The sequence below is a fragment of the Rhipicephalus sanguineus genome, chromosome 4 (assembly GCF_013339695.2).
Source record: "Rhipicephalus sanguineus isolate Rsan-2018 chromosome 4, BIME_Rsan_1.4, whole genome shotgun sequence".
Lineage (NCBI taxonomy): Eukaryota > Metazoa > Arthropoda > Arachnida > Ixodida > Ixodidae > Rhipicephalus > Rhipicephalus sanguineus.
The window spans coordinates 200,506,329-200,519,710 of record NC_051179.1 but is presented as its reverse complement, the minus strand read 5'-3'; the positions used below and the strand labels follow the sequence as shown (position 1 = coordinate 200,519,710).

The following is a 13,382-nucleotide window of genomic DNA, read 5'->3' as shown; positions in this document are numbered from 1 at the left end:
TTCTATTTTCTCACTTGCTTCCTTTTCGTTACATCTTTTTTTCTCTCTTTATATGCTTAGCTTCCCTCACTTCCCTCTTCTACCCCCTGGCTATACGATACTACTACACAAGGCCATGCTATGTTCTGTCAGTGTGCCTGGATAGCCGAGTGGTTAAGACGCTCGCCTTCGGATCGTGGGTACGCGGGTTCGAATGTCGCCACATTTTCTTTAATCTCTCTGCTCCGCTTTGTGCTTTACACCGGACAAATCGGCGCACATGTCCTGGGAGCAAAGCAGGAGGACCGGTTCGTGATGACTTGAGGTCGTGAGAGCAGCTTCACCATTAATTAAAAAGCTTTTAGGCATTTAAGGTGAAGTTACCAGAAAAGATGTAGGCATACATTTGCCTACATTTGAGGACGTGCTCCTCAAGTTGCCCATCACGACGACTTGAGGAGCACGCCATTGTTCTGTGCACGATTACTGCTGTTTGTTGCCAGCAGTTGTCACCTGGAGACATTTATGAAATGCTAGAGTAATGCAAATACTTCGAATCGATCTTTCGGGCAAGGCATAGGCTAGCTCGTGTTTTGGCTTTGAAGAGCCAAGACTCAACGAAAACTGAGGACAGACGGGAAGGACTTCCCGTTCACGCTTATAGGCTACTTCACTAACGTGTTTCGTCCATATATGTGGACACGGAGGGTTAAGAGTGCCCACCTGTCTGAATTCTAGCTGCGTGACCGGTGGGCGGCGCGGCGGGCTACGGTTGGGGGTCGACAGGCGCTCCTCCGATGCCACCTCGGCTGGGCTTGTCATTGCTGCACCTGGTCAAACAACACTGGTCGCTACACACTCCAAAGCACGAGGACAGCTGCACTTCTTTAAAGCCAAATGTATTTCTCAATCTCCTGAAGCTGCAATCGTGTGCTCAGCAGAATTACGACCACTGTGAGCAAGTGCTGGAGCACATCAAGCACCTGCTACACGATGCAGTTCAGGACAGGGAGTACGCGTGTGTATGGCTCTTCAGTACAGACACTCCTCGAAGCAGCCTTCAGACCAGAAGAAAGGCATAAACATTGCACAAAGACACAACACAGAAGCTCACTTTCAAGTGAGGCCTTTTGGAAGAAACCAGGGGTACATCAAGCGTCATGGGTATGCGTAAACACAAGGTGGAAACAAGTATTGCCACTGATGTTAAGCAGATGCTTTCCTATTGGAAGAAAGGACAAAGTTTAACAAAAAAAATTATCTCAGAGTGCTGGCAAGATTCCTAGCAGAACATTCTCAAAGAGGTATCTTTTTTAACGATCATTATACTTGACGAATATGTGTTGCACCTTGCATGCTTCAGGGCTCAGTCTGAGGCCCATTACATTTTTTAATCAACACTCTTAATTTACCAGGCTAACTCTCTTCCAATATTCGTCGTTACACGGATTATTCTGTGATATATCAAGAAACTTGCAGTGAGCGCGATGGAAAAATATAACGATCCCACTAAGATTCCATAATGATGTTGGTGCAACAAATGAATCGTGGGATTAGTAACATTATTAGGCGCAAATGCAGGTGTGTTTCTCACTTAGACAAACACCACCCATTTTATAAATATAGAAAGGGCTACACTTGAACAAGTTTCATGCCATTGATATCTCAGGAGCAATATAACGCATGATCTAACATAGAAAGCACCTTGTCACTGTAATAATAATACAAATAAAAGCTAGGGTCAGGGGCGTAGCCACGTTAGGGCACACCTGGGCCCGTGCCCCCCCCCGAAATTTTTTTTTGCCATAGCATACAGAGCAGAAAATGACACTCGACCACATCTGCCTGCTCGTCCCCACTACAGATCAAGGAGGTGCCCCCCCCGAAAAAAATTTCTGCCTACGCCCCTGGCTAGGGTACTTGCATTGAAATTTCAGCAAGTCTCCAACAGAACAACGACTGCATCTCTATAAAACCCTCATGCATCCCCACCTTAACTGAAATGATTTAGAACAATGCAAGCCAATTATTTTTGCACATCCAATGACTCCTCGAGGTCATCCCTGCACGTCTCATCCATATTTGTCAAGCACATACATCCTCTGGCACAAACATATTTCCTAAACATCACACCCATCACACTTTGTCACAATTGTCACTTGAATTTTTTCACTCAGCCAACTCTGCCAGAGTGATTCATCTTGTTTGTATTTTTGTGTTTTAATTATTTCTTGATGTATTCCACCTCCCTGCCTTACCATTTCCTTTGTATAACTTACCGCGTTCCTTTGGAACTCCCAACAATGCAATGTGACTTGAGCGTACTTGGAATAAACAAATAAATAAATATAATGTCCATGGTAGTTTAATAAGCTAAAATCTCTACAAGAAACGAGCTCTTTCTGGTAGAAAATTAAAGAGATAAATAGCGTGTCTTATGCTAGAGGAAAATTTTTAAAAATCACGGCATATCCACGGGGTGAATGATGATGAGTGGGGCGAAGCTCCGGAGGGAATCATCGGTAAACCGTGAAACTCTTCCGTGAAATTCGCCCTGTACATCATATAAAGAGTGTGAAACACCGTGTATACATTAAACATCAAACTTTTATTGTACTGTTGGTTTACGTGGTCCCTTCATTATCTCCGCTTTGTGATCGATGAAATGCAGGGAAAGTGTCCGCTCCTGCGCGAAAGAGAAAGCGTGCCAAGAGCGACCACGTTCCCCGCTCGCCCTGTGAAAATTAACGGCGAGGCTAGAGGGAAGACACGACGCGCAAGCGTTCCTCTTCACGTTCCACGACGCGAGGTCGGTAGCATTCCCAAAGAACGCCAACGGAACGCGATCGTGCAAGTGCTCCGGCTTCGCATCGCCTCATGGTCCCATTTAGCGTCCTAAAACCAAACATCTTGCTCACGGTGTGCTTTGCGTTTTTCATAGAAATAATTTCTTTATCATGTACATTAAGATGAAAAGTTGAAAGCTCACTAGAGTATATCACCTGCAAAGTATGTCTTTTAGTGTGATTTAACTCTCGCACGGCAGGGTCCTCGCGCCGTTGCCGATCGGCGCTCGCCCGTTGCCGATCGGGCGAGGTGGCTACATACTACTACTACAGCGAAGGGAATGACCCACACCCTAAGGAGCTTCGCACCTAAAAGAATTCCATGTTTTTCTCTTAGTTACAAGGACGTCATCTTCAATACTGAGGAAGTTTGCTGAAAGATGAAGACAAAGTCACACCACTAAAACTGGGCAACATTAACGTTTCTGTTACCATGCAAGAGTGACGTATGGTCTCGTAAGAAGGCAGCTGAAACGTTAACATTACTAAATGTTTTGTGGCTGGTATTTCTTTTTATAGTTAGTCCGATTCTATCTCGACCCGACAGCAGTTCGTCGTGCCCTTAGTTTCATTGAAGAAGCCCGTTTCATTAAAGACACAGCAGAGGATGCCTTTAGAGTACCTTTACATTCAAAAGCACTGCACCGGAAACATTTGGTATGAGGCCTACATATTGCCGCATGGTTGTGTGAGCACCAACGGGTAGAAGAGCACAAAGAAGTTCGCTCTGAGCCGCTTCTTGGCCTAACCAGCCCAACGTGCAGAACAACACAAGGTTCTCGTCATAAGTGTGACAAGATTGGTGGAGGAGCTGGGTACGACGACTCACGACTCACCCCATGCACAAGACCCCGCCCGGTAGCCGAAACACAAGCCCTGTGCCCGTGAACACTCCAGTTCACAGAGCAAGCCGCCGCCAACGAGGCTTACCACCGGGGGCACCGGAACAGCCTACTGACACAGTGACTATGACTTCACCTCAAGCCGCCATGGAAGTTCCTACGTCTTCTACGCCGATCTACTGCACCGTTCAGAATCCGCTGATGCCTAGTCCCTTTCACGGAGAGCTGTTTGAAGATGTGGATGACTGGCTGAGTGAGTTTGAACGTGTTGCAGCAATCATTTACTGGGATGACGCCGCAAAGCTCCGCAACATCTATTCCTGCTTAAAGGACGGCGCCCGAACATGGTTCTTGAACAGAGATGATGTCTTGACATCCTGGCGCGAGTTCCAGCATCGCCTCTTGGAGACCTACAGGAGCCCCGACCGCCGCGAACGTGCTGAACGTGCACTGCAAGCACGCATTCAGATGCCAAACGAGACCGTCACGATGTACGTGGAGGACATGACACGGCTTTTCAAGCGAGCGGATCCTGCAATGCCAGAAGAAAAAAAGCTGCGCTATCTTATGCAAAGTGTGAATGAGCAGCTTTTTGCTGGTCTGGTGCGGAGTCCTCCAAAGAGCGTAGCCGAGTTTCTGACTGAAGCCACAACGATGGAGAAAGTACTTCATCAGCGGTCTGCCCTATTCGACCGGCAAGTGAATACCGCATCGTGTCCCGAATTTCGCGCCACCCTTGGGAGCAACAGCATTGAATGGATTCGCGAAATCGTTCGCTCTGTCGTCCGCGAAGAAATTCAGAAGCTGTACGGGCCGAGACAACCAGAGGTAGGCTCCATCGCCAGTGTTATCCGGGACGAGGTCCAGCAGGTGCTGCACAACCGGCACTATCAACCGATGCCTACCAATGTGGAACCGGCTCCTGTGTCCACTGATATTCGGAGCCGTACGTATGCCGAAGCCTTGCGCATGCCGGTCTCTTCCTTGCCGGTCGCTAGCCCCGCAGTCCCGATTCAGATGATGCCGCCGGTTGCGATTCAATCAGCACACGCTGGTTTGGACATCGACGGTCGCCGTGCACCAACGCGGAAGTCTGATCTCTGGCGTACGTCGGACAGAAGACCTCTCTGCTACCATTGCGGTGAGGCCGGTCACATCTACCGCGAATGCCCGTACCGACAGCTGGGACTGCGCGGTTTCGCCATTAATTCGCCTCGTCCCCAAGTTGGTCAGAGGCCAAGGGAAATTGAAGAATACTTCGCCCAGCAATGTGTACCATTCGCACGACGTCAATCACGGTCACCATCTCCACGGCGACCCGCAGCCATTGGGCCACGTTTTGGGGCGATGGCACGGGGACGCTCCCCAAGCCCTCGTCGGGAAAACTGAAGGCAGTGACCTTCGGGGGCGAGGTCGCTGGGACTCAAAGTGCGGAAGACCTCCCATCGACGCTTGCGCGAAACGCCGAGGACCCGTTTGAGTGCAGTGCCAGAGAAACGCCGGAATCTACATCTGAACACAGTGACCGAGTCTCGCTCGACATTCCTGTGCTGATAGACGGTCTTCAGGTCAGTGCATTGGTGGATACGGGTGCAGACTATTCAATTATTAGCGGAAAACTGGCCACTAGTCTTAAGAAAGTTATGACGCCTTGGAATGGAACGCGTATTCGCACAGCTGGAGGACATGTTGTTACACCATTGGGTCGCTGTACCGCAAGAGTGAAAATCCGTGCGTCAACATTTGTGGTGACCTGCCTCGTCCTCCGCGACTGTTCTCGTCAGCTCATCCTCGGCATGGACTTCCTTCGCGAGAACGGCGCGATTATAAATCTCCGCGAACGAATGGTAACCTTCTTGACGCAACGTGCAACAGAACGAGACGCCGCCACCACGAGCGACTGCTTTTATAGAGGTCACTTGTGAAGATCTACGAGACGGTGACGCGGTCGCCGAGAGCAACCTATCACTCTTGCTGCTTCAAGGTGTGTGTGCAGCCCGAAGTCTTGTGCGTGTTCGTGACGGACGGTCACAGGTACTTTTGACGAATTTCAACTTCGAGCACCGGCATCTTTTCCGCGGCACCACCGTGGCCTATGGAGACCCTGTAGCTGACGTCACGGAGTGCTTCGCGTCCGAGGAAATGAATGATGGTGACAGGTTTCTGAACCACATCGACGTCAATTCGAAGCTTTCGGACGAGAGGAAGGCCGCACTTCACAACCTTTTGAAGGAATTTCAATCTTGCTTCGCCTCTTCGTCTCGAGTCGGTCAAACGCCCCTCACGAAGCACCGAATTATTACCGACGATGACGTTCGCCCAATCAGACAGCAACCTTACCGTGTTTCTGCTAAAGAACGCGAAGCCATACAGACACAGGTAAAGGAGATGCTCGACGATGGTGTTATTCAGCCGTCCAGCAGCCCGTGGTCCTCGCCAGTCGTTTTAGTTAAGAAGAAAGACGGAACGCTCTGATTCTGCATTGATTACAGGAAACTCAATAGCGTCACAAAGAAAGACGTTTACCCGCTTCCACGGGTCGACGACTCTCTCGACAGGTTGCGACACGCCAAGTATTTTTCATCGATCGATTTAAAGAGCGGCTATTGGCAGACAGAGGTTGATGAGCGAGACCGAGAAAAGACAGCGTTTGTAACTCCAGATGGGCTTTATGAATTCAGAGTTCTTCCTTTTGGCCTCTGTTCTGCTCCAGCCACTTTCCAGCGGATGATGGATACCGTTCTCGCTGGCTTGAAGTGGCAAACCTGCCTTGTATACCTCGACGATGTGGTCATCTTCTCTGAGAGCTTCGAAGAACATCTCAAGCGCCTAAGAATGGTTCTGGAAGCCATTCGTTCTGCTGAACTCACGCTAAAACCTCAGAAGTGCCATTTCGGGTATGAAGAGCTGAAATTCCTGGGACATGTCGTGAGTGCGGATGGAGTTCGGCCCGATCCAGAGAAAACTGCAGCCGTCGCCACCTTCCCTGTTCCGTCAGACAAGAGAGCAGTGCGACGTTTCCTCTGCTTGTGCGCGTATTATCGTCAGTTCATTGCCAACTTCTCGAAGATAGCCGAACCGCTTACGCGACTCACCCGAGATGATGTACCCTTTGCCTGGACTACAGAACAAGAGGCAGCTTTCGCAGAGTTACGGCAGCGAATGCAAACAGCACCTGTTCCAGCCCATTTTGACGAGGACGCTGCTACTGAAGTACACACAGATGCCAGCAACGTCGGACTTGGCGCCGTCCTTGTACAATGACACGGCGGCGCTGAGTATGTCATCGCTTACGCCAGTCGTACACTATCCCGAGCCGAGGCCAACTACTCTACTTCAGAAAAGGAATGCCTCGCAGTCGTGTGGGCGACGGCAAAGTTCCAACCTTACCTCTACGGCCGTCCCTTCAAAGTGGTGACTGATCACCACTCGCTGTGCTGGCTGGCCAACCTCAGAGATCCGTCTGGCCGTCTCGCTCGATGGAGCTTGCGCTTGCAGGAGCTCGACATCACGACTGTGTACAGGTCTGGGCGCAAACACGAAGATGCTGACGCGCTTTCTCGAGCACCTGTGGGGCATCCCGATATGGACTTAGAGGAGGCCGATGCTTTTCTCGGAGCAGTCAGTGATTCCGACTTCATGTCAAGACAGCAAGCAGATCAAGAATTGCGCCCTATCATCGATTCCTTAGAAGGCCGAAACTCCCACGTTCCTCGACACATTGCTCGCGGGCTGTCATCATTTTGTCTTAGAAGGGGCATCCTTTACAAGAAGAACGCGCGAGGTAGCGACAAAGCCTTTCTCCTCGTTGTCCCAGCCGACATGCGTGATGACGTCCTCCTTGCGTGCCACGACGAGCCCACGTCAGGACACTTGGGCTACTCGCGGACTCTCGCCAGTGTGCGCCAGCAGTACTACTGGCCACGACTATCGGCTAGCGTACACCGCTACGTGCAAGGCTGCCGCGAGTGCCAGCGTCGCAAGACGCCCCCTGTGAAACCCGTGGGCCTTCTCCACCCGATTGCACCACCGCGGACTCCATTCGACCTTGTGGGAATGGACCTTCTAGGACCCTTCCCTTTGTCGTCCACCGGAAACAAGTGGATTATAATGGCGACCGATTACTTGACCCGTTATGCCGAGACAAAGGCGTTACCCCGCGGCACGGCGTCTGAAGTCGCGAAGTTCTTCATGCACCACATCATCCTGCGGCATGGCGCGCCGTCATGTGTGATTACGGACAGAGGGATGTCATTTACGGCACAAATGATGGAAGACATTTTTAAACTGAGCTGCACAAGTCACCGAAAAACAACAGCTTACCATCCACAAACAAACGGACTGATGGAAAGACTTAACAAGACCATAGCAGATATGCTCTCAATGTACGTGGACGTACACCACAAAACCTGGGACGAGATCTTGCCATACATCACGTTTGCGTATAATACGGCGACGCAGGAAACAACGCGATTTTCACCTTTCCGCCTTGTTTACGGACACAACGTGCAAACCATGCTCGATGCTATGCTTCCGTGCGATAACAGCGATGAACTTGCTCCAGACGCCGAGCAATACACCGAGTACGCCGAAGAAGCTCGTCAAGTGGCTCGCGTAAACATCAGTCACCAACAAGACGCAGATGCACGACGTTACAGCCTTCGCCGTCGAAACGTCGCCTACCACCCTGGCGACCGAGTGTGGGCGTGGACACCTGTCCGACGACCAGGCTTCTCTGAAAAACTTCTGAGCCGCTATTTCGGACCATACAGACCATACAAGGTTCTCCGACGTGTCAGTGACCTCACCTACGAAGTATTTCCGGACGGCGCAGTGTCTTCACGTCGACAACTTCGGCCCGAAACCGTGCACGTCGTACGACTCAAGCTGTACTACACACAGTAGCCCTTGTGCTTTCGCGCTACTTCTGTTACCGTGTGACTCCTGTGGTTGTTTTCTTTGCATTTTTCTGTTTGCACATGGCGCAAGGGTCGGTGCGTCATCTTATTTACCCTGCAGTTACTGGTACTCAGGATCTGGTTCTCTGCGTCTGCGCGTGTTGTAGTTATTCTTTTTCTTATGTCTGCGGTTGATCGTTTGCTGCTGCGCGCTACCTTCAGTGATCACGTTTCCCGACCTTCAGCATCCACCGAGTTCCTAGCTGTTTCGTGCTGCGCTTTTCGTCGAGCGGATTCGCCGTTTACCGCAATGACACCGACTGCTCCTTCGTCTTCGTCCGCGCCTTCGAAGCGCACAAAGCCACCTCGTAGGCTCACGATGACGAACTGCCATCCGCGGACGTTGCCTTCGACGATCTGCGCGCTGGCGGCGTGGTGATTCCAGCCAAGATAACCCTTGAGGGCTTCGCCGACGCTGACAAAGACCTCGAGCTATGTGCGGAGTTGACCGATGACGAAATCATTCATCAAGTTACGGAGGATTCCGATGACTCCGACACCGAGAACGAAGAGCCAGCTCCTACACAGCCAACGAGCTCGGAGTTGACGCGAGCACTGATGATACTGTCATTGGTGTACAGCGGCAACATGACGTTGACTGAAATTGAGGCAGACATAATCGCGGGCAAGCGGACCGTGCAAAAGAAAATAAGCGAATTCTTTGCGCCCAAGTGCTGACCTATGAGGTAGTGCCGGCCACGTCGTATTTTTTTTTATAAACGGCTCTTTTCAGAGCCACCTAAACGATGCATTGGCTGAATTGCTATGGGAATCTTGTATTCCGGCTGTGACCCTCTCCGTCAGCGAAAAATACCTACCAAAAAGGTGCGTTTTCACGTGCATTCGTTTTTCCGGACTGCCCGATTTTCCGGACGTTTTCGCGGTCCCTTGAGGGTCCGGGAAATCGGACGTCGACTGTAGTTATTCTTTTTCTTTTACAAGCATCGAGTCGATGCTTTTCAAAGGGGGGACTAATGCCGCATGGTTGTGTGAGCACCAACGGGTAGAAGAGGACAAAGAAGTTCGCTCTGAGCCGCTTCTTGGCCTAACCAGCCCAACGTGCAGAACAACACAAGGTTCTCGTCATAAGTGTGACAATATATATTTTTTCAAGGTCAGATTCACCAACGAATAAAAACCAAAGTGAAAATTCAATGACACAACACACACAGATGTTGCACAATCTCTCTAGTATGCCCACATACCCTACGAAGTCACAGTTCTGCATGCCTTTGATAACAGAGTCTGCCACCAAGTGTAAAGTGCGGACTGTAATTTTCGATTCCTGCATGCCGAGGAGTGCAGTGCAGCTGAAATTCATCGACGAATGAGTAGTGTGTATGCCACGTCGTTCGAGAGTGACAGCAAGGTGCAGCAGTGGCGTAGGGAATTTGAAGCAGGATGCGCTAACGATGCAGGCGGACAGGGAAGGAAGCGAGTGTCGACTGACGACCTCATTCGGCGAGTCGATCGGGCGATTCAAGAAAATTGCCAGGTCACAGTTCCTGTGCTAAGTGATTCATTTCCCAAAATTTCGCGGTCAGCTCTCCATACCACTGTGAGTGATAGACTCCAGTAGCGCAAACTGTACGCAAGGTGGGTTCCCAAGATGCTGACCGGCCATCAGAATATGCAGCCAATGGGTGTTGCCTTAACGTTTCTCCCGCACTACTACGATGAAAGAGATGATCGTTTCAAACAGAATAGTCACGGGAGACGAGACGTGGGTCCATTTCCAAAGTGAAGACACCAAAGTGCAATCCAAACAGTCAGTGTTCCGATTCCTCTAGAGTAAAGCAGATCGAGTGAACCTTTTCCAGCAAGAAATGCACGGCTACTGTGTTATGATACAGAATTGGTGTTCTCTTGATGGAATTCGTGGAACCTGCACGACCGTCACTGCAGCCTTGTACGGCATGACTCTTTAACCTCTACAAAGGAAAAGAGGGTCATTGGGCATTGTCCTTCTTCGTGACAATGCACGGCCACACAGTGCAGCCGCAACAAAAAAGCTCTCACAGTGTTTTCGATCATCCACCATAGAGCCCTTGCTTGGCTCTCTCTGATTACCATGTCTGTTTTTATTTCACCACTGATGAGACCTTGAAAAAGATATAACTTGTATATTCTGAAATTGTTAACTAAAATTGTTAAGGGAGTGGCATCTTCAAATAAAGCCGTTTCCATTTTCACTCTGGTTTTTATTTCACGACCGATGCCGTCTCTAGTGGCAGAGCTCACACCTCTGGAGAAGTGTCAAGTGGGAGCATGTCTGAAGCTGTCCACATTTTGTGGGCTTTCACGACGACGACTCACCCAGTTGTTGAAACATGGCATAGGGAAGAGCAAAGAAGAAAACAGTGACATATGTGTGAGCAGCACACAGTGGGTCACAAATGAGTCAGATGTTCTGCACACCTAGGGGCATAATTGAATATACGAACAGCGCAACTGACAAGGACAAAGGAAGGTAACAACACACAGCGCTGTGTGTTGTTACCTTCCTTTGTCCTGGTCAGTTGCGCTGTTCGTATATTCAATTATGACCTACCAACTTGCCCAAGTTTCCACGCTTCATACCTAGGGGCAGAAAGGATATGATTTGTCCCGAGAAAAGACACAATGAAGGCAGTGACCACAAACACAGTTTTGTTGCTTGTAGAATCGAGGCAATATTTACGTTATATGTGTGTTTTATATGTAATGTTTTGTCCTTGTTTCTATTGTAGCGTGTGTAATGTGTGTAAATGTGTGTGTAATGTGTGTAATGTGTGTAAATGCATATACAGAAAAAAAGATTTTAACTGGCCTTGTCTTTCCAGGGCCACACGGTCTAAAGCTAAATGAGATGAGACAGTATTCGAACAACCCATTCAGAGGTGTAACCAGAATTTTTTTGTTTTTGTGGGGAGGGGGGTACGACCTTCATTTATGTATGCTCGTGCGTGTGTATGTGTGTTTGCACATACAAAGTCTAAACATTCGGAGGGGGGGGGGGGGTCGAACTTCCAATACCACCTCCCTGGCCACACCACTGAACATGCTGTAGTGAAAATGCAAACCAAATGCATCAGCTATTGTGATGCACTGATACAAGTGACAAACATATTCATGTTAAATAGATGCTAGAAGTTAGCAGATAGGTACAACACCTCATGCACGCCTTCTTGGTAGTCTGCCCGTGCTTCACTTTTAAAAGGGTCACGTTTTCAATATAACCTGAAAGGAGGCCGGACAACTGCCTACGCATATATACTATATCCCAAGGCTAGATCCGCCTGCAACCTACAACATCCTTCTTCACGTGTTTGCGTAGCAGTAGAGCTCCTGTGATACAAGCTCCATTCATTTTTACATGAGATGTCGTCATTGTTGCATTCCTGTCCATCAGTCCTGTGATGCTGTCACTGTTGCCATCAATGTAGTACTGCCACCGTTGTTGTGTCATCAAGGAGGCTACTGCACTGTCTTTGCTCGCGCCCGAGGCTTTCCTTTGAAAGGACTGTACTACTTCAGTGATAAAGTTTAGGTCAGGATGAAACGTTGGCAGGCATCGACAAAAGTGAAGATATGCCCCCCTGTTACCATTCATAGTGAGCAAAGATCCCTTTGGTTGTCCGAAATGTAATTAAATATATTTTCACCTGGGTTGGCATCTATTAAAGGGACCGACAACTGAATTTTCTCGACCCAGTTTTTTATGGCGCGACAGGAAGCTTACCCTTCGTAGCGTTTGTAGCTGCAGTGGTTTATCCTAAAAGCACGTAGTTATTTTATAAGCAGTATTTTTCTATCTGAAAGGCTCCAAACACGCACGAAGGCTTGCTCCAGCAACGCTGAGAATTGATAGCGATGCCGCTAGCCCTTGTGAAAGCTGTCGTTGTTCTGCTCTCGCAGGAGTTACTGTAACTATGCTTAACCACCTTTAACCATTTTTGAAAATAGCAAGCTGTTACAATGAGATGATGTGGCTTTATACACCTTCTCGGTATTTGTACAGCGTTGTGTGCGCCTGCGCCCAAGGTTGCCTGCGCCTGTGACATGTCCCGGCATGGGATCATTATGCCAAGCGAAGGCAGCGCCACTTTGCTGCATACAACTAACGCAGGCCTATATGTACATTTTTATGGAGTAATACCTTTTAATATAAAGAAATGAACAATATTTCAGTACTAACAGACAAGTCATCGAACGCAGACATCAACCAGTGCTCACGTGACCGCCTTCATCAGACCGTTTTTGATTTTGCCGCCAGAGGCGCCAAAGGTCACTTTTCGCGACTTTCACTGAAGAAATAAAAATACAAATCCACCTCTCACGAGATAAACAGGGTTGGTTTGAGTCAATGCGACGGACAATCTTTCCATCAGTGCAGTCATCTCATTTCGTGTTCTGGGCAGTTGTCGGTCCCTTTAAATGTTTTCGCCAGTATTTTAATAATCCTTCCTGTACAGGAAGTCAATCAAATTGTGCCATGCTGACAGCTGTGTTTCCAAGAGGCATTTATTTAAACAGAGAAATACTATGAAGGCTATGAAATACTATGAAGGCTTCATGCTATAAACGGATGGTTGTCTATTTTCCCTTTTCTTAACCCTTCCGCCACCTTGCAGGATTCCGCAGAACTGATTTGCAATGCAAGATAAATACTAAATGCATTGTCCCTAACATCAAGCATAGGGAGCCTTCATTATGACTAACACTGACACATGGTGTCAAATGCTGACAGTTATGTTTTCCTTTATTCGTTTTCTCCT

At 48.9% G+C, this 13,382-nt stretch overlaps 1 protein-coding gene across 4 annotated transcripts in view; it reads right to left on the bottom strand.

The window, feature by feature from the left end:
* Positions 1-13,382, bottom strand: part of LOC119391025 (CUE domain-containing protein 1) — a 166,035-nt gene that overhangs the window by 134,512 nt on the left and 18,141 nt on the right. For all 4 annotated transcript variants that reach the window (XM_037658729.2, XM_049415021.1, XM_049415022.1 and 1 more), the window contains exon 2: positions 703-809. In XM_037658729.2, the coding sequence (XP_037514657.1) occupies positions 703-801 (99 nt within the window). In that variant the 5' untranslated portion in view covers positions 802-809. The remainder of the gene's footprint in view (positions 1-702; positions 810-13,382) is intronic.